The following is a 22,331-nucleotide window of genomic DNA, read 5'->3' as shown; positions in this document are numbered from 1 at the left end:
GAAAAAGATTCAGAAAAGAAAAGGCAAGGTGTAATGTTATAACGGGCAGCGACACATCTAGGGTAATGAAAAAGATTCAGAAAAGAAAAGGCAAGGGAGTTGATCCCAACGCATGTAACTGTAATGTTATAACGGGCAGTGACACATCTAGGGGAATGAAAAAGATTCAGAAAAGAAAAGGCAAGGGACACGACAACCATGGGTAATAACGGGCAGATAAAACCGGTCAGGCGCGAACCCGTGAAACAGAAACTAACAACCCAAGCGAGCGCGAATCATCACGCAATGATCGGACGGACAAGAAATCTGACCGAAAGCCAGTTGTTTTCAGTCAGCTGAAAATTAGCAACCATGTATTTTAGTCCCGTGCCCAAAACGATATCCAGCCACATTCCATTCGTCTCATCTCAATCTGGCTTCATCACAGCACAAGGCCAACAACAACAAGGACAAAGCCAACAAGTTTCAGTGCCATAACCTCGGCATCCATCCAATCCAATCCAACCAAAATTTTCCGTATTCTCTATTTTTAAGACCAACTCAACTCAGGGTTTCCTCTCCTCTCCTGGACATCTCCACGACTTACCTACTCTAGTATGATAGTATCGTTGCAAAATTGCTCCTTCACGTTATGCAGACACCAAGTCCCCATGATATGTGCAGGCTACTCTCTGTACCAATACCAATACCAATACCAATACCATCAGCCTTCTCTCCTAACCCAACCAAGCCCCCATGATATGTGCAGCACTCTCTTCTGTTAGACTAGCTTCCTAGTATGTATTTACCATTGGAGCGCCTTACTCCTTCACAGGCCTCCCCCCATCGGCCACCCACCTCATGATGGCGCTCTTGAGAGACAGGTTAGGCAACAGCGTCTTGTCACGCAGCCGCGCCTTGGTCACCGGCGACACGTCCTTGTCGCACAGCCACATCTCCATCGCGCTGCGCTCGTACGTGTACCCGTCCGACGCGATGCATGGGTCATACATCACCGTCTGCAACCAAACACAATAAACCATCAATCCACACATCCACACGCATGCCAATGTCTGTCTCTGACGCACACGCACACTGGGACGACGTTACTCTACTGTACCTTGAGTATTGGGCACTTGAAGTGACTGGGTGACCCTGGCAGCGCCACCCCCGACACGCTGGCCGCGATGCGCTTCAGCCGTCCCAGCTCCTCCAGCACCACGCTGTTGAGGTCAGGCCGGTCCTTGCTCCGCATCTCCAAACAATTTAGGCCTAGCTGAGCAAGGTCATGCGCTTCCCTCACGGGCCAGTCCCCCGCGCTCTCATCCAAGACATCACTAATCTGGCCGTCTTCCACTGCTCGCTCCACCACCTCAGGCAGTCCGATCGGGCACCTTGCCGTCAGCAGCTCAAGGATCACCATGCCAAGCGCGTACGTGTCCGACTTCACCGACACCTGCCCGGTCCTCTGGTACTCCGGGTCCAGGTAGAACAGTGTGCCCGCCAGGCCCGTCTTCTTGTACACCGTGCGGTTCGACAGAGTCTCCTTGGGTGGCATCAGGGTCGACAGGCCCACGTCGCCAATCTTGCTCACTAGGTTGCGGTCGAGGAGGACGTTCTCAGGCTTCAGGTCACGGTGGATGATTGGGCTGGGCTTTGTGCTGTGCAGGAACACCAGGGCTGACCCAATTTCCCAGGCAATGCGGAAGCGATCAAACCATGGGATCGGCGGTGTGCCCTTTCTGCGCTGCAGACGATCCGCAAGGCTGCCGTTCTCCATGTACTCGTACACCAAGCAGCCCCTGTCTGGACAGGCTCCCAGGAGCATCAGCAAGTGTGGGTGGCGTATCTTGCTCAGAACCTCAAGCTGCAGAAACAGAGTGCACTTGCATCAACTTTTCTTGAACATTGTCACTTAATAACTTTTTGACATAAAAATTCCTCAAGATGAGATGCTAGCTGCTTCACTATGTCATGATGAAAAGGCCATTAAAAAACACACACAGTGCTGCCCAATAAAAAAACAGTTCACTAGAAGAAGAAGAAGCACAGGATGAATTCAGCAAATACATAATACTACCTCTTGGTTGAAATGCTTGGTACTGGATTTGTCATCAGAATGAAGGACCTTTATCGCTACATCCAAGTGATTGAGATGGCCCTTGTATACCGTTCCATTAGACCCAGTTCCGATCTTGAGTGAGAACGATGCTGTAGCATTATCAATCTCTTCCCAGGTGAACATTGAGTACGAGTCGCTTGGAAGTACAAGGGGCTTCTCCAGCCTCGACTCCCTATCAGCGTCCTTGGATGCCGTTGCCAGCAGCCTATTATGACTCGGTTCAAGGTTCAGCTTTTCAAGCCCTGTACTGACATCATCCTGCAATGGGACAGGTTATCAGATCAGAGCAGAGTTAGAGTGCAATCCTCAAAACATACCATATTCCATTCACCTCTTTTTTCAAGAGCAACAGTCAATTGCCCTAATTAAGGAATGCATCTATAATAATTCAAGATCCATAAGGCACGTGCCAACTCCATAGTAACTCCTTATCAATCAGATTGGAGGGAAAGCAAATTACTGTAGCAAAGTTAGCAAACAAGAAACTGGGGAATTTGTTATATATGAACTATTATCTAGGAAAAAAAATCAAAGCAAAAGGTATGTGTTTGACGCGTAAATATAGTTTCAATGAAGACGTTCATATAATTAGAAGTCTGTCAATAACCAAGAAATTGCACCACCAACCTTGTTGTCTGAAAGCATTAATTCCTGCAGTGAACTTGTTGGCACCTTGTCCGAACCCCGCAATTGACTTAATATAGAGCTTTCAGCACCAGTGCGTGAGGCAATTCTTCTGTCCTTGTTGGCATATACTGGTGCATTTCCAGTGAGATAATCGTTCAGAGTAAAACTAGGCAGGCCCGGCGCTGAACTGCCATCCAAATCTGATGAGACAGGGGAACAGGTAACATTCAGATGATGAGAAGGGGAAACAAGCAACCCCAACTTGTCTATCTTTGCATTTGAGATTATACTTTTAAGCCAAGTACTAGAAACAATAATAGGCTAATGTCTTCATGCAAGCTTGCTGCAGTTTCACAGTTCCAGCAGCAATGAGAAATGGGAAGGAATATATTGCACGCGAAGATGCACAGAAAGGGAACATACGTGAGAAATATTTGGTGATAGGTTGACGCCTATGGGGCCTTACCTGATCTTGAGGACGTTCCATCTGTAACTTCTTTGGTGCTGGAGCTCCCAGAGTTGCCTGTTGGTACTGGAGAGCCAGAGGGCGAGCCACTTTCTGATTCAGGAACATGAACTGAAGACAATCCATCCTTTGAAACAACATATGCTGTGCAAAAGCTGGGGAGACTCTTGCAAATTTTGCAGGCCGTCCTACTTGCACTGGACCTCCTATAAGATCCAATGATCAACAGGAGCACGCACATTATTTCTTATTCATCACGAATTAGTACAGTACAGGTATGAGTATGAGTATGAGGAGCTACCTAGTGAATGGGCTCTTGCTGGGAGGGTTACCGACAACGAGGCTATGTATCTGGTACTGAGAAACAAGACTGGAAATGGTATCCGCGACATCTTTGCCCTCAACAAGCAGTACTTGAGCTTCAACCTGAGCCAAGTAAGTAAAGAAATTAATTCAACCATCAGACAAGGGGTTGATGCATTCATTCAGCCAGTCTAGAATAGGAAATGGAGATATGCCTGTTAAGGCAGGTCAACCTGGGCTATAGTAGTAAGTAAACAAATGAATTCAACCAACAGACAAGGGGTTGATGCATTCATTCAGTGTAGACTAAATGGAAATGGAGTACTACTACTTGTTAAGGCAAGTCAACCTGAGCCAATCAAACAAACAGATAAATCCAACCAACATAGAAGGGGGTCGATCCATTGATTCATTCATTCATTCAGATTCAGTCTAGAACATGGAATGCAAAGGCAGGAGCACTTGCCAACCCAAACCAACCTTGTTTTCGTCACATGCGTCTTTGCAGCGCTGCAGCATTTCCTGCTTCTGGATCCACATCTTCTCGAGCTCGCCTTCGGCGACGCTGGTGCTGACTTCGTCAATCGGGAGGAGGTGCCCCACTGAAGGCAAGCCACGCACAGGCACAAACACAAACAGATGGTGAGCATGCATATGGCGAAAGCAAACTCGAACGCGTGGGAGGAAGCGACGAGGAGGAAGGAGCGGCGGGGCGTGAAGAGCCGCAGCGTGCGTACTTGGCGTGGGCACGGCCAGGACCGGGGTGAGGACGTGGATGAGCTTGAAGGCGGCGGGAGGGGCGTCGTCGTGGGCGAAGTTGCCGAGCGCCCACCGGAGGACGTGCGCGCTGGATTTGGAGCCGCTGAGCGCCAGCCCGACCACCTTGGGCGCCGCGGCCCCCTCTTCGTCCCCTTCGGCGGCCATCGCGTGCCCTGCAGGTTCATCAGCGAGAGACGGGGAAACGGAGTCGGTCAGCAACGGCAGCAGGAAATTACCGACGACGCGCTCTGGTAGGTAGGAGAAGAGCGAGAGAGAGAGAAGCGCGAGAGCTCCGCCGCCGCGACGCGACGCGCGCGGCGCCGACGACGACGGCCAGGCTAGGGCCTCTCGAGCAGGGCGGAGCAGAGCAGCCGCGCGCGCTCTGGTCGGGGAAGGGCGCGCGAGAGAGAGGAGCGCAGCACAGGGGTTCCGCCTCCGCGGCGTCCGCGCGAGGCCCCGCCGACTAGGGTGCGGCAGGGCCTCTCGAGCCGAACAGTCGCGCGCGCGCGCCCTCTGGGGTAGGGGGGCGCGAGCGAGCGAGCGGGGGAGGGGTTTCGCATGCATTCGGTGGGGGGTGGAGCGGGGCTTACCCGTGGAGCGCGGGCGGCGCTTCACTCCGGCCGGCGACGGCGACGGCGAGGGCCCCCGGAGCGGAGGAAGAGGAGGGGAGGAGGGAAGCTACGCTACGTTACGGTCCGTTGCGCAGCGGGGGGGATGCGGAGTTTTGTAGGACGGACGCAACGGACCGGTCGAATGGGCCACGCTAGCTTCGTGGGCCGGCCGGAGTGGAAGCCCACTTTGGTTGGCCAGCTGGTTGCTGGGCCCATCCTTTCCTTTCTTGCTCTAGGGCTCGGCTCGGCCCACCCACCCCCGCACTGCCACCGCTACGCACGCGAGACGCGCTGCCGGCGGATGGGAGGAACCGCGGTTGCCGACGGCCACTGGGAAGAAGATCATCCCGCCGGGCGGCAGTGCGCCGCTCCCTTCCACCGACGAGCTCCGACCGGATCATGAAATCACCCTAAATGCAGACACGGACACTTTTGGCCATCCAACATGAGTCATGGAATGTCCATTGACCAGTCCGGATGTTCAAAATCTCACAAACCGGAACCAAATCTGAGGGAGATTTTTTTAGGGAAAGCTCCGGACCTCATTTATTCATACGTAATGGAAGGTTTTACGTAGCCCAAGGATCGAAAATCCAAAAAAAAATCCCGCTAAAAGGTTTCATACTACTATTCACTTTGATAATCATAGCATGCAATCCTTTGTTTCCTTCGTGAATTGCACTACTTTCGCACAGTCTATTGCGATTAGTCCCTTCTGCAGATTGATATCATGCTAGGCATAGTGCCTCTCGGCATGCCATCGCTTCCATCCATGTTGGCCCTGTGACACCTCTGCATACCAGAACTGAAGCCCCATGAACTCACAAGTTCCAGACCTGATAATAGCAGCTCCTACACCACTTTTGTTTGTCACAAAGATCGCTCTGTCGACATTTCCTTTAGCTAATCGTTTCGGGGGCAGAACCCACGCCTTGGATAGTTTAGGCAAAACACACGCTTTATTGATCAACAATATGCATGTTCATAGGTACCCTCACAGGGTCAGTTGTTAGGCCCAACCAGACATAACGACCAATACCCAACGATTTTTCTAATCTATGAGCTTCGAAACTAAAATTGCTACTTTCATACATAAAATGACAGCTAGTAAAAGAGATCTTCCTCTCCTAGATCTCCTGGACAATTGTTGTAATATCACAAAACTTTAAAATACTGTAATGTTACCTAATTAAATAATAATGATTGTTTTGCTTTGATCTTATTTGAATTTGAAACTTCTAAGAGTTTATTGGAATCCTCAAAAGAGAGGGGATGAAATGACTTTCCCAACATGCCCCATTTGAAAATTTTATTAATGCACTTGATAGTTTATTTGGAATTTGAAATATTCAAACAATTTCTCATTTAAAAGGAAATCAAAAGGGAGAAGATAATATGACTTATTTAACATTAAATAATTGGGAAATATTTTGAATAAGTGTTTGGAGTTCTTAGAAACATTTTGAACATTTAATAAGCCCTAAAAATAATTTTGGGAATTATTATTACTGCCAAATTGGTTTTATTGCATAAAACATATATTTATATTATTGCTTTTAGCCAGAAATAAATGTTCACAAAACTCTATATGAGTCTAGCTAATGTTGTGAATTGTTTGGATCTTTTATGATTTTATTTGGATAAGTTTTGGCCCCCAAAACCCTTGCTGTAAATTGAATAAATAAATAAAACTATTTTACTGGAACGAAAAATTGTTCGGCCCTGGTGCACATGAACCGGCCTACCCAGGCTTTTGGCCCGTGACCTTTCTCTCTCTCTCTAAACAAGGTGGTTCCTTGGTGGAGCCATTGAAGCCACCTTAATCCCGCTCAAGTGAGATGATTAATTAGATCTCAACAGGCATGAAAGGCCCTCCACCGTTGACCAGAAAAATGTAGGGTGAAATGAGATCTCCCTGTAGAATACCCCTGGATGGTCTGAACTCCTCAAGCTTCTTACCATTGAATAAAACTAACTTCACTTGACCATCACCATAACCACATTAACCCATTGATGGTTAAACCCAAGCTTCAACATTACAGCCTCGAGATACTGCCGCTCGACCCTGCCATAAGCTTTCACCATATCTGATCTAAGAGCATCATAACTGTTGGTCTTGGATATATTCCTCTTCATAAAATGTAGACACTCATATGCTGATATAATAGTCTGTGATGAGTCTACCAGGAATAGAAGCTGAATGTTCTTTGTGAAATAACTTTGAGACGGTTAGCCACAACTTTTGAAGCAATCTTATAGAGGACATTGCACAGACTTGTCGGTCTAAATTGTGAGAGGGAGGAAGGATTTGCTCCCTTTGGTATTAGAACCAAGACAGTGTCGTTGATGGATTCAACATTCTCTTCCCCCTTGACAATTCTGAAAACTACCATTGTGACCTCTTTATCGCACAAGTCCCAGTGATGCTGAAAAAAAGGGCGAGAAATCCATAAGGTCCAGGAGCCTTGGCCGAAAACATTTGGAACCATTCATCTCCAAACTCACTTTCTGTAGCACTTGTTTTAAGACTTGTTCCCATGCCGTGTACCCCTTCCGATGGAAAATATATATTTTTATAAAACTCTCTTGCAAGGTTCTCCATCTCGGCTCGTATTGAAGGGAGCTCCTATTCTGCGTGTGGAGCGCTGGCAAACATGCCAGCGCGCAACCACCCCTCCCGCGCGCCCCTCATGGGCCGACCCATAAGCAGGATTGGGCGCTCCCGTTATTTTATTCCGTATTTTTCATTTTGTTCACTTGTTCTATTTTTTCTTCTTTAAAACAATTCAGAATGTCAAGAAAATTCAAAATTGAAGGAAAAAATACAAATGTTGGTAAAATGTTCCAGAAATCATAACATGTTCGTGGTTTAAAAAATGTTCATGATTTTCAAAAATAAAATTTTCGTGTATTAAAAACATGTTCATAAATTTCAGAAAAATGCTCGCTAATTCAAAAATCGATGAACAAAAATTTATTTAATAAATTTGTTTTTGAAAAATCAATATTTTTTCAAATTTGATATACATTTTTTGAAAAAAAGATGAGCAGATTTCTAATTTTATAAAAAAATTATTTTGATGAACAATTTTTTTATATTTTTGAATCCGATGAAAAATAATGTTCAAGAATTTTAAAATAAGATTCACAAAAAACTAAAATTTAAAGAAGAAAAAACAGAAAAGAAAACAAACAAAGAAAAGATAACCGGGACATAAAATAGAAAAAAAGGTCGAGACTGGTCATGAAAATCCCGGAAAAACTGGGTCGGCCCGTTGTTCGAGCAATTCAACCTCGGGTGTGCGCGCTAGGGTGCTAGACAACGCCCTATGCGCCAAATAGGAGCTGCCCGTATTGAAGTATCCCAACTTGATGGTGCTGACTTATCGGTCTACATTGAAGGAAGGATTTGTTCCCTTTGGTATTAGAACCAAGACGGTGCCATTGATGGATTCAATGTTCTCTTCCTCCTTGACAGTTCTCAAAACCACGATCGTGATCTCTTTACCGCACAAGTCTCAGTGGCGCAGAAAAAAGGACGAGAAACCCATCCGGTCCAGGAACCTTGGTTGGAAACATTTGGCTCCACTAAGGATGCATTCATCTCCAAACTCACTTTCTGTAGCATTTGTTTTAAGACCTGTTTCCATGTGCGTACCCCTTCTGATGAAAAAAAGATTTTCATAAAACTCTCTTGCAAGGTTCTCCATCTCGGTTGGGATTGAAGTATCCCAACTTGATGGTGCCGATGGTTTGGGGGAAGTCAGGAAAGTCCGTCTAGCCCACTATTAATTGGATCATGTCCCTTCACAGCCCATGTGCAACTGCTGGCCTCTATCTCTTTTTTCTCCTAGTCTGCCTCGCCCACTATAGTCATAACACATGGTTTGGATTTGATGCACACCGTTGAATGATCTATGTCCCTATCATTGTCTGTGGACATGCTTGAACATGTCCGCGGACATTTGGTGTGTCGTGATTTGCCTTTGCTCACCGTTTCATATTACTTATTACTTGTCGGCAAGTAATATGAAGCGGAGGGAGTAGTGAAAATAGTAGCCGTAAGAAAAATGACTGCCAGTCAACGAGGAAGAGCAGTAGTAAAGCGGTAAAATTGAAAACAGTGGAGTGAAACCAGCCAGCGAAGGAATCGAGACGGGGAAGGAATCCGTGGAAACGGAACGCCTTTTTCTTCTCCCCTGCAAAACCACCGCCCGCCCGCCGCAACAAGCCCACAGATTTCCTTCCTTCCACCTTTCCCCTCCTCCGGCCGCCTCCTCCTCCTCGCCGGCCCGCCATGGCGCTGTACCGCCGCGCGGCCTCCGCGATCCGGCGGCGCGGGGCAGGGGCCCTGCCGCTGCCCCTGCTCCCGGCGCGGGCGATGGCGATGGCGTCGTCGCTCTTCGGCCACGTCGAGCCGGCGCCCAAGGACCCCATCCTCGGCGTCACCGAGGCCTTCCTCGCCGACCCCTCCCCCGACAAAGTCAACGTCGGCGTCGTACGTGCTTATACTCCTCTTATAGCTTGCTTCTTCATTTGGAATCTTTCCATCCGAATGCCGCCGCCGGCTGCTTCTGAAAGAATGGGGGTCAACTGCAGGGCGCCTACCGGGACGACGACGGCAAGCCCGTCGTGCTCGACTGCGTGCGCGAGGCGGAGCGCCGGATCGCCGGCAACCTCAACATGTGCGTGAGATCCCCTTCCCGGTTCCCTTGATCTGCTCACTCTTGCTAGCTGCTAGTTGCACGGATAGTGTTCGATGAAATTTCCGATAACTGATACTATTGGCAGGGGTAGAAACTGCTGCGGTTAAGAAATTACAACCTTCCAAATAGGAACTGCATCGACGCCTTTATCTTGTAGGGGCACCGGTTTATTTTCTCCTTATTACTTTCTGCTTATTTGCCGAATACCAGTTTTGGATTGATCTACATCGATATTTTCAGATGATGCTTTTTGGCAGCTTCATCATGAAAAACATGGTTCGGTCATCCTAGGCATGCTGTCTTTTCTTGATACTAGAACCATATCAATGTTAAACACAAACACTTTTAACTACTGGAAAGTGGATGTTGCCAATTTGCATGAGCTTTGCCTTCCAAACTTATGATCGCTATCTTGGTTAAATTTGTAAAACAGGGAGTACCTTCCGATGGGAGGGAGTATCCACATGATTGAGGAGTCGCTAAAGCTGGCGTATGGCGAGGACTCCGAGTTCATCAAAGATAAAAGAATTGCAGCGGTGCAGGCACTTTCAGGAACTGGCGCATGCCGGCTCTTCGCTGATTTCCAGAAGCGTTTCTTGCCGGATTCGCAGATCTACATACCTACACCAACGTGGTCCAAGTGAGTTAATACTCTGCTGTGACACCAATTGTTCTTTTGTTCACTTCTCAGATTGTTTAAGGAAAAAAATTGAAAGATCTTCAGTCAATTCCATTGTGGTTTGTATGAGAAATAGTTTATGTCTTCCCACTTGCCTTATATTTTAATGTTTTAAGGAAAAAATTGAAAGATCCTTAGTAGCTAACATCAATGTGGGTTACCTCTCCAGCCATCATAATATTTGGAGGGATGCTCAAGTGCCGCAGAGGACATTCTCATATTACCATCCGGAATCGAGAGGGCTTGACTTTGCAGGATTGATGGATGATATCAAGGTGATCCATTTCTCGAGTATCATTTTAGTTATATATTGCTCTTCCTGACATCTTGTATTGTTGCTCATTCCTGTATCTAACTTTGTATGCATTTTTAAAACCAAGTAGCTATAAAACAAGTGAACTTCTTGTCATGTTACTTATTCTGTCTCTCACCTTGAGTCGTTTTACATACATATATAGTTTCAGTCGACACAGAAAGATTCACCATTTCCCAAGTGATTCTGGCATGTTGGCAGTGTGTATTTTCCTATAGTTACTTGGATTTAATGTTTTCTTCTTCTGATTTTCTGTGTCATGTGCAGAATGCTCCAAATGGTTCGTTCTTTTTGCTTCATGCATGTGCCCATAATCCTACTGGAGTAGATCCTACTGAGGAACAATGGCGAGAAATATCCTATCAGTTCAAGGTAAGGAGAAAGAGAAGATAACAGACAATTGTGTTACTTGTATATTGGCTTCCTGTTTTCTACCGGTTATGGTTTACATATCTCACTCTTGTGTTTCTATAGTTGAAGAATCATTTCCCATTTTTTGACATGGCATACCAAGGATTTGCTAGCGGTGATCCAGAGAGAGATGCCAAGGCAATCCGTATATTCCTTGAAGATGGACACCAAATTGGATGTGCTCAGTCATATGCAAAGAACATGGGTCTTTATGGCCAGAGAGCGGGATGTCTGAGGTATCCTATTGATCACTGATAGTTATCCTTGAAACGTATGTCATGATGCTATCACCTAGCTCCTGGTTTCAGTAATAGTGTATCTGTGTATGTTCCTGACCAACTTCACGCATGCTCTTGTAAAATTAAGTGTGGCTTTCTGGTAAAAATAAAAATAAGTATAGCTTGTTGGATTTCTCAAGACACCGTGTTTTGAAATCAAACAAAAGACCAAACAAATTTCACTTCAGGGAATGATCCCTATGTATTGTCTGCAGCGAAGTCTATGACTGTCAAAGAAATACTCCCTCCGTTTCTAAATATAAGCCCTTTTAGAGATTTCAATACGGACAACATTCGTATGTATATAGACATATTTTAGAGTGTAGATTTGCTCATTTTGCTCCGTATGTAATCCATACTGGAATCTCTAAAAGGTCTTATATTTAGGAACGGAGGGAGTATATTGTGTTTTGTCTAAATGGTAGCCATATCATGATCGTTGCTATTGTTTGATTTGCTGCCATTGCAGTATCCTCTGCGAGGATGAGATGCAAGCAGTTGCTGTTAAGAGCCAATTGCAACAGATCGCGAGACCAATGTACAGCAACCCACCTGTTCATGGTGCGCTGGTTGTTTCAATTATCCTTAGTGATCCAGAATTGAAGAACGTATGGTTGGGAGAGGTCAAGGTAAACTGTTGATTAGCTGTCTAAACCATTTAAAGCTCCTAAATGAAGTCTATGCAGTATGTAAAGAAAGTAGTTTATTAACAATTCTTGTTGTCTCCAGGGTATGGCTGATCGTATCATTGGAATGCGGAAGGCACTTCGGGAGAATCTTGAAAAGTTAGGCTCACCTTTATCATGGGAGCATGTCACCAATCAGGTAAGTAGCACTATGATAAATGTCACTATGGAATTTCTGAATTTGATACCAGTGGCATGCAAATTTTACTGATGTACAATAGTTGCGATAATGCTAGCAATCCTAAGATGCCACCCTGGGGTACCATAATCTTGTAGTTATAGGCAATTTTGTTCACCAGGGACTACATTTGATGTAACTTAAAGAAATTATGGCAATATGGCTTCCACACTTGCGCAAACTCAGATAGGGAAAATGATTCTATGATGTGTGGTCTATGGTGCCAATACAGTCCTGCAAGTCACAGCCATGTCAGAGAGCCAAACAACCATCTAGAAACATATATCAGGGGCCTTTGGGCCTAACAATTTTCCAAATCAACTAGAAGTGTGAATTTCTATTATATTAGTTGTCCGTATGGTTAGAGTCAATCTGACAAATGAAGGTGTGGCATTCAAGCTTTTAGTCTTAATTAAAACTGGGAAGAGTCAGTAACTTCCATGATTAAACTCTTGAGGTAATACTACTAATGCAGACCAATCTCCTGTGTGGCGCTGATATCTTTGGCTGGACAATAATCTCTACATTCATTTCAACTTTGTTTCTTTTGGAGATTGGCAATTTGGTTATTGGTTATATGTAAGAATTGTTCTGTATATTCGTGCAGATTGGAATGTTTTGCTACAGTGGGATGACACCGGAACAAGTTGACCGCTTGACAAGTGAATACCATATCTACATGACACGTAACGGGAGAATAAGGTACCAACAACGACTAGAACTATTCAGTTTCTTTGTGCTTTTCATTATTTCGCTGGCGCCTTTGGTCTAATCTCCTCATATTTCAGCATGGCTGGCGTAACGACGGGCAATGTCGCCTACTTAGCTAACGCCATTCATGATGTTACCAAGTGAAATTGAGGACCATCTTCAGCGAATGGAGCGAGAGCGTTTTCCCTTTGTTACTAGGGCTATTCACTCTATACTGTCATGCTAGAGAAATAAGTTGTACTGTAGGAAGTAAACCTGTTGCGGCTGTCCAACAACGGAAAATTCTACCTGTATGTATGGAGAAGCAGAGACGTCCTGACTTATTTTCGCGAGATTATCCTATTTTTGATTCTAGTCGCATTCGGATGTAACGCCAGTGTAACAAGATGCCGGAGGACTTCAAACTCGACGAAATCGAACATTTGGATGTGTGTTGCAGTTCTAGCCTTGCAGTTGTAGATCCAAGCGAAAGCTCGGTTTGTGATACTGAGGTGTATGCAAATAATCAAGCATGCCCTGTTCTTCAGCTTGGGTCTAAGCAGAGCGTATATGCAGTGCAGTAGTACATTCAGGCAAATGAAATGGTGGTCTGCAGGATTCTGAACTTCCAAGTAAGATATTACTACGCCAATGAAATCTGAGGATGAAACTCTGGTCTCAAGGTAAATTGCTCAAATGGCGAAAATATGTGTCGCACCAGCAAGGAACACCTCTGGTGGTAAGGTAGCATTATATACGTTCTTCCCAAGTTGTACATGTCGTTTCCTAAAGTGTGAAATTGAATTAGGATATCTAGTTTCCTAACATTTTGAAGAGCACATGAATCAGGCTTGGACCTGAATTTTTTAGTAAGAAGAAGGGAAGCTTTGCATGAACACACAAATGAGACCTGCATGAACTAGACAAACTTGCAAGAAAAAGGGTGGTAGAAATAGAATAGAATGTTGCTACCAATTCATTCAGTTCCTTGGACATGTTGTACAATATTTTTATCATCGGTGTAACCCTTCCTGTCATTGTCTGTCTTTCATGCTCAGTGAGACACGATGTACTTCCTCCGTCTCATAATATAACAACATTTTTTGAGCTGTTTTAGCTTGAAAATGTTATCATGGGATGGGGTAGTATACACGTCCGACTGCAAGAGCTCTAGCCACCATGGCAATCTTCCTCCTAGTGGCGCTCTCCACCTCCCACATCGCGTCCTCGCTCCGCCCGGGTCTTCGTGTCTGCCGTGCGAGTGGCTACCTTTCAGGAAAGTTGGCCAACTGTGAGAAGAGCAACGACCCCGACTATTGCGAGGATGGCAAGAGGTACCCGCAGTACCACTGCTCGCCGTCGGTCACCGCAAGCACCAAGGCCGTCTTGACGCTAAACAGCTCCGAGAAGGGCAAGGACGGCGGCGGTCCGTCCGAGTGTGACAACGCCTACCATAGCGACAAGGAGATGGTAGTCGCGCTCTCCACCGGCTGGTTCAAGAACATGGCCCATTGTGGGCACCGCATCAAGATCACCGTCAATGGCAAGTCTGTGTATGCCAAGGTGGTGGACGAGTGCGACTTCGTCTATGGCTGCGACGACGACCACAACTACGAGCCCCCGTGTGCCAACAACATCGTCGATGCCTCTCCTGCGGTGTGGAATGCCTTGGGGCTCGACCAGAACGTCGGCATGGAGAGCATCACCTGGTCTGATGAGTAGTTTCCAAAACAAAGGTGAGCGCAGGTTGTTGCTACCACGTGTCAGTCCAGTGTCATGTATATAATTTTCATTCTTAGAGGGAAGTCCAGTGTACACTTATCCTATACTCGGGAGGTTTATCAGATTGTGTATATGATTCCATGAATTTATAAAATAAACAGTGCTACCTATGGTTTAGCATGGATGACAAGTTCACTTTGCTCTACGATCAAGCATATAATAAATAGTGTGCAGCGTGGTGCATAAAGAATATGAAACACACGAGAGAGAGGGAGACACCTGAGAAATCTACACGCTCATTTTCAAGGATAACTGAACAAGTATAACAAAACGGTAACAAACTACATCATTCACATTTGCACATAATCAACTAATTATGCAATCCAGATGATTGCATGATTCAGTAATGTGTTACAAGCACTCAACACGGACATGGTTCTGGACAGATGTAATGGTAAATGTTGGTTTCTATTCCAAAGTTTGATAACCCCAAATCCGTAAGTCAGTCCCAGCCATTTTTCTTCACACAACGCAGTTTATAAAGTTATCAAGAAATGTTGCTAACTGTTTGAAGAGTATGGCTGCCCGAGATAATTTTTGCAATAAGCAAGCACTTTCATTCCATGGTGCATGGTTACGAATAATGATTTTGTGGCATACGAGTGTTATCATACTACAAAGAAAGAAAAGGAAAGGAAGGTTTTGTCTATGTGATGTCAAGCTTGATATGCAGAATTCGTATGACCAGGTGGAGTGGAATTTCTTGATAAGTATTATGTTGAAGCTGGTTTTTGACTCCAAGTGGGTGTATCTCATTATCGAATGCGTCTTGCCCAATAAATATCAGGTCCAGTTAAATTAATGGTCAAGTACCTGCTCTATTCTCTCCCACTTGGGGCCTCCAGCAGGGGTTCCCGTTGTCACCATAAGTATTCCCATTCCACAGTAAGGGGTTTTTGAGCTTATTTAAGAATGAGGAGTTAGGCAATTATCTAGGAGTTAAATTTAAAGTTTATTGAAAGTCCCAATGTTTTTCAAATATAATATTTTCATAAGTATCGTTAATCTTGATGGGAATATACAATACTAATGCAAAAGATGGAGGGATGAGCCACCAATGAAAGGGGCCCACCTTGTGAGTGGAAACGAGGGCTCATTCCTGCCGTTCCGGTATGGACGAATGCGGCGTCGGCACGATCCATTCTAGACACCGTCGACGCTTCACACAAAAGATTGACAAGAGAAGTGAGCCGCACTAGTCCATGTAGGAAATGGTCCGGAGCAAGGAAAATGCCCCCCACGGCGGCCGGTGGTGACGGGCGCCTTTGAGGTGCATGGTGCGGTGATCCAGAGGAGGGTATTGGAGCGCTGAGGGTGCTACACGGTGGCGATTGGGCTGCATTGGTGTAAGGAGTCGATGAGGGATGCTCTAGAGAGTTCATGGCAGTAAGAGGTGATGGTGTCTATGATTTCTCTAGTACTGGAGAAGGATAGCGTGGGGGTACAAGTCATTAGGCATTAAGATTCCAAGGCATGGGAGGAGGAGCGACGCGTGGGAAAGAGTGCTCGGGGAGGGGGAGTTTCTAAATAGGTGATAATGACGGGGTTTCTTTGGCCGGAGCACACACGCTTGGGGCGATATGATTGGTGCTTTGTTGCAGTACGGGAGCTACATGGATGTCATGGAGTGGCCGCAGGCACTTGGAAAGGCTCTGGATAGATAATTGCTAGTCGATTGATATGGGTTGGGCGGGTAAGCAGTGTAGAGTGCCGCCATGGTCATAACCTGCCTAACATTATCACTTACATGCCACTCATAGAAGTTATCCTAGCAAGGCACGGGCTCATAAATCTAGTCAGAGCTGTATCTCTAGGTTAACTAGGGATAGAGGAGGGGTTAGATACAACATGTGACTAATCTAGCTATAACTTCTAGTTCGACCCTACAAAATGAACCCTAGGTGTTTGTAAGATAGTACCTATTCGATATCACTTCCTCTTGAGTTGTACTTCCGGAATCATTGAGTTTTAGGGTATATGAGAAGTGCGGCAAATTTTGAAGAGAAAAGGACAACCACTAATATCAGTTTTCTCATATTTGCCATTTTGACTAAAAAGGGGATTGATGATCATTGCAAATATTTGCACTGGTTAGGCTCATATTATTGTCGATATTGAACAGGTGTAGCTAAAGGATGATCCATGATTTACTGTGGAAGTTTCCAAGCAACCAAAATTGTGGTTGCTTTGTAAGGTGGCATATATGGAATATTGAATTTATAAGTGAAATAAAGAGTTTTTCTTAGAAAGTCGATCTAATATTTTTATGATAGGTGCTAAGAGTTTCATCGCAAATTTGGAGGATTATTAGGACTGCCTATATATTTATGAGGAGTTCTTTTCCATGAAAGGTAGGAAAAGCAATTCATAACAATTTCGTGCATCAAGACTTGACCGCTAATAAGCATGACTAAGCATAACCAATAAGTAAGGATAAACGCTGGCTACAAATCAAGAAACTAATGATCATTCTAGGATCCTGGGGATGAATGATTTTGGGTTTTATCTAAAAAAATAATAGGCTCACAAACTATCTATCAACAATTCAAAATTGAATCAAATTCAATTATAGCAGGAGAGAAAAAAATGTATGCTTTCAAAGTAATGGGGTGCCTATATGATCAAGTGATTTTCTTTGTCTCTCATCAGCGATTCACAATGCTTAGATATTTCTCGTTGTTCACATCAACTTTGGGTCCTATCGAGAAGAAGCAGAAAAACCGGGAAAGTTTAAGACATTGCATTTACTACAAGAATCACGCCACCAAAATGATAATGATATGAGATGCATGGCATGTCATAGTGTTATTTGAAATTGATCTAATGCAACGTAACCAAAGCTAATTGAATAATTTCAAATGCACTAGTTATATCATTTCCAACAACTAAAATAATTATTAAAAGGCCAATTTAATTTATTTCCCCGAATCAGGTTTGAAGTATTGGTTTTCACATGAATGCAAATGAAATGCACATATATGTGATATTTTTTGAAACTTTTGTACACTATTTGGATAACTCTTAATTCATATGAATTTCTTATGATTTTTCAAAGTTTAAATGCTTTTTTTGGAATTTATAAAATTATTTCTGAACTCAAAATAACACAAAAAACTTTTGGCACATGCTAGGACCTAGCGACGGTGTATGCCAAGTGGATCTAGTGCCGATGTTTACACAGTCAACTAAGACTCTAACAAACTAGAAGCGGGCCCACATGGCAATGTCTTCGCTATATTATTACTGATTGGATAAATAGAGGTCACAATTATCATAGGGCTATATGGACAGAGGGTTAACCTTAATAGGGGACTAGTCTAAGCTAATGGCCGGGCGACCCAGTAGTGGCACTGCTTGCATTGTCGGTGACCACACTGCACGACGGCGACACACCGGGAGGACACGACAATAGCGGAGGGCAGATACGCGTGCTCTAGCTGGTTTCTAAGAGCAAGGCTGAGGCTAGAGCAGGTGGCGGGAATATGGGGTCCCACTTGAAAAAAATGTGACCTGTTTTATTTGAAAGTCATGTTGAAATCGCTGGCATCTACATCATTGTGATGCACACAACCATTTTTTATTAAAGTTGACAAAAATCATCAACAAGGGAATACAAAACATAGGCAACCACGGGAAGAACCTTTACAAGATATGAATGCAACACCTATGACGAAGTCTACTTCCGCAACCCAACCTTCAAGAAGGAGTACACGTCCTTGCGCCGTCGTAGTCCGTCCTGTCGTAACTTACCAGGGCGTGGATTTTCATCCTGCAAGCCGAGACCAAGCACCGAAGGCTAGCACACAACCACTAGACGACACCTTCAACAAGATAATCACGCAAGTGTGATGCTGATGATCCCAACATATAAAAGCTAGAACAAAGGTTTTCACCTGGACATGAAGCAGTGTTTGAGCCACAAACTTGATGATGGATCTTCCATAGGTCACATCATGCTAGCGAGGCCGAAGTGACCCTAGCATACAAGTGGGACGTAATCCCACTTAAAATCATCACGATAGCCATCCGGGGGTCGACCAAGTCGTGGTGGAAATCTAGCCACTGCCAGTCCACACTGACATGAACCAACCAGCAACATACATCCACGTCCACAGGGTCGTTACACCGGCGTCCTTCATGTGAACAGAGGCATAGTTGATGGGAAATCCATGGCGCACGCCAACCCCATTAGCAAAGTCTGGCGCTAGGAGCCAGATCCCATCGAAGGTTGATTCAGCGCTGCCGGACGCAAGATGTGCCGTGCACTGTGCCGTCGCCTCCACCGCCACCTCATCATGTTCCGCTCGCGGCCATCGTGCCCCCAAAGCCGCATGCCGCGCCATCCAGCCTGCTGCTTGCAACCGACACACGTGCCCCTCGTGAAGTAGAGAACCTCGGAGGGCGCCGCGATGGCCAACACCACTGCTGCATCGCTCTTGACCTTGGGAAGGACACCCGACAAAATCATACTACCACAACATGCCACCGGGAGCGCGGCGAGCAACCGCTTGTTAAGGCATATCTCTCTAGATGTAGTTTTGGTGATTGATGACAACATGTTTGCGGATTAATCGTGTGCTTTGAGCATTTCAGAGATTCATCATTTGGCACGAGACGATTTCTTTCCCCTCGGAGTGTCATTCAAGACCGTGTAGCTCTTTCGCTTCTTTTCTGGTGAACTAGTTTCGTAGGAGTCATCGTACTATCAAGAGGGGGTCCGTTTTGGTAAGGCTAGGGTGGAATCAACACGTACACATCCTCTTTGCACCCTCTGAGCCTTTCCGCTTCTTTGGAGGTCTCTTTCCCCCTTCTTTGGGCCGAGTCTGGTCCCAGCGGTAGTACCGTGGTACCCAGCGGTAGTACCGCTTAGGGGTTACAGGCGGCAGTACCGCTCCACAGCGGTAGTACCGCCGGTGGGTCCTCAGCAATAGTACCGCTGCGGTACCAGGTCCCTACCGTGTCGACTCGAGGGGTCATTTTTCGTGTCGGATTGTGCGGTACTTCGCAGCGGCAGTAGAGCGGCAGTGCCGCTCATGAGCGGTAGTACCGCCCTACCACCGCGGCAGAACCGCTCGGGTCCGTATCTCTCCTGCCCTCCGAACTCCGCGGTAGTACCGCCCAGCGGAGCGGTAGTTCCGCTGTGCCCAGCGGTAGTACCGCTGCCTCCTGCGGTAGTACCGCTCCTGCGGGGCTGTTTTGGGGGGTAACGGTTGGATTGTTCCCCCCACTATACAAGGAGGTCTTCTTCCCCAAAGTTGACCTACCTCTTCTCCCAAAAAGCTCCATTGTTGCTCCAAGCTCCATTTTCGCCCGATCTCTCTCCCTAGCCAATCAAACTTGTTGATTTGCTCGGGATTGGTTGAGAAGGCCCCGATCTACACTTCCACCAAGAGAAATTTGATTCCCCCACTTATCCCTAGCGGATCTTGTTACTCTTGGGTGTTTGAGCACCCTAGACGGTTGAGGTCACCGCGGAGCCATAGTCCATTGTGGTGAAGCTTTGTGGTGTCGTTGGGAGCCTCCAATTAAGTTGTGGAGATTGCCCCAGCCTTGTTTGTAAAGGTCCGGTCGCCGCCTTCAAGGGCACCAATAGTGGAATCACGACATCTCGCATTGTGTGAGGGCGTGAGGAGAATACGGTGGCCCTAGTGGCTTCTTGGGGAGCATTGTGCCTCTACACCGCTCCAACGGAGACGTACTTCCCCTCAAAAGGAAGGAACTTCGGTAACACATCCTCGTCTTCACCGGCTCCACTCTTGGTTATCTCGTCCCTTTACTTTCGCAAGCTTACTTGTGTTAAATCCCTTGCTTGCTTGTGTGCTTGTTGTCATTGCATCATATAGGTTGCTCACTTAGTTGCATATCTAGACAACCTACTTTGATGCAAAGTTTAAATTGGTAAAGAAAAGCTAAAAATTGTTAGTTGCCTATTCACCCCCCCTCTAGTCAACTATATCGATCCTTTCAATTGGTATCAGAGCCTCGTCTCTTTATTAAGGACTTTACCATCCGAAGAGTATGGTTGACGCCGTAGACGGTGTGGAGGAGCACTCCGGTGTGAATCCGGTCTCGTCTACGGGAGATGGGGGAACCGCGGTCTCTCGTGAGGAATTTAATGTGGCGTTGGACACATTGAAAACCTCCATGACTACCGAGGTCGAAAACATGTTTAATAAATTCTTAGAAGGGCTTAAACTTTCCATCGCACCGTTGAAAGTGGGTGATCCCGCCAACAAGGTGACGGATGCTACCTCCGACAAAGGGGAAGCTACTAGCGAGAAAGTTCCTTCTTCTAGTGGTAAAAATGGCACCGACATCTTTGCCCATGTGGAACCTCCACTTGTCTATGGTGGACCGCTCCCTTCAACTCATTTGAATCATGCCGGCCCGGCCCCTAAGATTGAGAAGAATGTAGATTTTGATTCTTGGGTCTATCGTTTTAAGCGTCATTTAAATCATGTGAACACTAACCTTTGGAGAATCATTGAAGAAGGTTTCTATCCGCATGACCAAAGTAACTTCACTCCTAGAGAAGTTGTGGATCATCAATTCAATGAGAATGCTCTCTTCATCATCCAAGAAGCAATCCCACCCGAAGATCTGCTAGAAATATGCCCTAGAGGCAATAATAAATTGGTTATTATTATATTTCCTTGTTCATGATAATCGTTTATTATCCATGCTAAATTGTATTGATAGGAAACTCAGATACATGTGTGGATACATAGACAACACCATGTCCCTAGTAAGCCTCTAGTTGACTAGCTTGTTGATCAATAGATGGTTGCGGTTTCCTGACCATGGACATTGGATGTCGTTGATAACGGGATCACATCATTAGGAGAATGATGTGATGGACAAGACCCAATCCTAAGCCTAGCACAAGATCGTGTAGTTCGTCTGCTAAAGCTTTTCTAATGTCAAGTATCATTTCCTTAGACCATGAGATTGTGCAACTCCCGGATACCGTAGGAATGCTTTGGGTGTACCAAACGTCACAACGTAACTGGGTGGCTATAAAGGTGCACTACAGGTATCTCCGAAAGTGTCTGTTGGGTTGGCACTAATCGAGACTGGGATTTGTCACTCCGTGTAAATGAAGAGGTATCTCTGGGCCCACTCGGTAGGACATCATCATAATGTGCACAATGTGACCAAAGAGTTGATCACGGGATGATGTGTTACGGAACGAGTAAAGAGACTTGCCGGTAACGAGATTGAACAAGGTATCGGGATACCGACGATCGAATCTCGGGCAAGTGACATACCGAAAGACAAAGGGAATTGTATACGGGATTGATTGAATCCTTGACATCATGGTTCATCCGATGAGATCATCGTGGAACATGTGGGAGCCAACATGGGTATCCAGATCTCGCTGTTGGTTATCGACCGGAGAACGTCTCGGTCATGTCTGCATGGTTCCCGAACCCATAGGGTCTACACACTTAAGGTTCGATGACGCTAGGGTTATAGGGAATAGATATACGTGGTTACCGAATGTTGTTCGGAGTCCCGGATGAGATCTCAGACGTCATGAGGAGTTCCGGAATGGTCCGGAGGTAAAGATTTATATATGGGAAGTCCCGTTTTGGCCACCGGAAGAGTGTCGGGCGTCACCGGTAATGTACGGGGACCACCGGAGGGTTCCGGGGGTCCACCGGGAGGGGCCACCAACCCCGGAGGCCTGCGTGGGCCAAGTGTGGGAAGGGACCAGCCCCTAGGTGGGCTGGTGCGCCTC

General features: G+C 45.9%; 3 protein-coding genes across 4 annotated transcripts in view; 2 read left to right on the top strand and 1 right to left on the bottom strand.

Annotated features, from left to right (window-relative positions):
• LOC123143026 (U-box domain-containing protein 35) overlaps positions 1–4,946 on the bottom strand; it is a 6,719-nt gene extending 1,773 nt beyond the window's left edge. Inside the window, exons 1-9 of one of the 2 annotated variants that reach the window (XR_006470669.1) lie at positions 4,847–4,946; positions 4,235–4,429; positions 3,978–4,099; positions 3,496–3,620; positions 3,195–3,400; positions 2,729–2,928; positions 2,060–2,359; positions 1,100–1,846; positions 587–998 (exon numbers count right to left, since the gene is read on the bottom strand). Coding sequence is in view for 1 of the 2 variants with exons in the window: in XM_044561786.1 (XP_044417721.1) it covers positions 801–998; positions 1,100–1,846; positions 2,060–2,359; positions 2,729–2,928; positions 3,195–3,400; positions 3,496–3,620; positions 3,978–4,099; positions 4,235–4,421 (2,085 nt within the window). In the remaining variant the exon portion in view is untranslated. Of the gene's footprint in view, positions 1–453; positions 999–1,099; positions 1,847–2,059; positions 2,360–2,728; positions 2,929–3,194; positions 3,401–3,495; positions 3,621–3,977; positions 4,100–4,234; positions 4,430–4,846 lie in introns of those variants that run through there. The other variant, XM_044561786.1, reaches the window with a different exon arrangement.
• A 4,109-nt stretch (positions 4,947–9,055) lies between these two features.
• Positions 9,056–13,273, top strand: LOC123143024 (aspartate aminotransferase, mitochondrial). Its single transcript, XM_044561784.1, has 10 exons — positions 9,056–9,365; positions 9,467–9,552; positions 10,007–10,213; positions 10,422–10,527; positions 10,833–10,937; positions 11,040–11,212; positions 11,724–11,883; positions 11,984–12,079; positions 12,726–12,820; positions 12,907–13,273. The coding sequence occupies exons 1-10, from the start codon at positions 9,165–9,167 to the stop codon at positions 12,971–12,973; spliced, it is 1,296 nt and encodes a 431-aa protein (XP_044417719.1). The 5' UTR covers positions 9,056–9,164; the 3' UTR covers positions 12,974–13,273.
• A 234-nt stretch (positions 13,274–13,507) lies between these two features.
• On the top strand, positions 13,508–14,631 carry LOC123143025 (putative ripening-related protein 5). The gene has a single exon (XM_044561785.1). The coding sequence runs from the start codon at positions 13,988–13,990 to the stop codon at positions 14,528–14,530; it is 543 nt and encodes a 180-aa protein (XP_044417720.1). The 5' UTR covers positions 13,508–13,987; the 3' UTR covers positions 14,531–14,631.
• Positions 14,632–22,331: the final 7,700 nt, after the last annotated feature.

Source organism: Triticum aestivum, chromosome 6D (assembly GCF_018294505.1).
Source record: "Triticum aestivum cultivar Chinese Spring chromosome 6D, IWGSC CS RefSeq v2.1, whole genome shotgun sequence".
NCBI lineage: Eukaryota > Viridiplantae > Streptophyta > Magnoliopsida > Poales > Poaceae > Triticum > Triticum aestivum.
This window is presented reverse-complemented; position numbering and strand designations above follow the sequence as displayed.

Coding starts and splice junctions, on each gene's coding strand:
- LOC123143025 (XM_044561785.1), top strand. CDS start 13,988: ATGGCAATCTTCCTCCTAGTGGCGCTCTCCACCTCCCACATCGCGTCC.
- LOC123143024 (XM_044561784.1), top strand. CDS start 9,165: ATGGCGCTGTACCGCCGCGCGGCCTCCGCGATCCGGCGGCGCGGGGCA. Junction 10,938..11,039: donor AAATATCCTATCAGTTCAAG/GTAAGGAGAAAG, acceptor GTGTTTCTATAG/TTGAAGAATCATTTCCCATT. Junction 11,884..11,983: donor TATGGTTGGGAGAGGTCAAG/GTAAACTGTTGA, acceptor TGTTGTCTCCAG/GGTATGGCTGATCGTATCAT.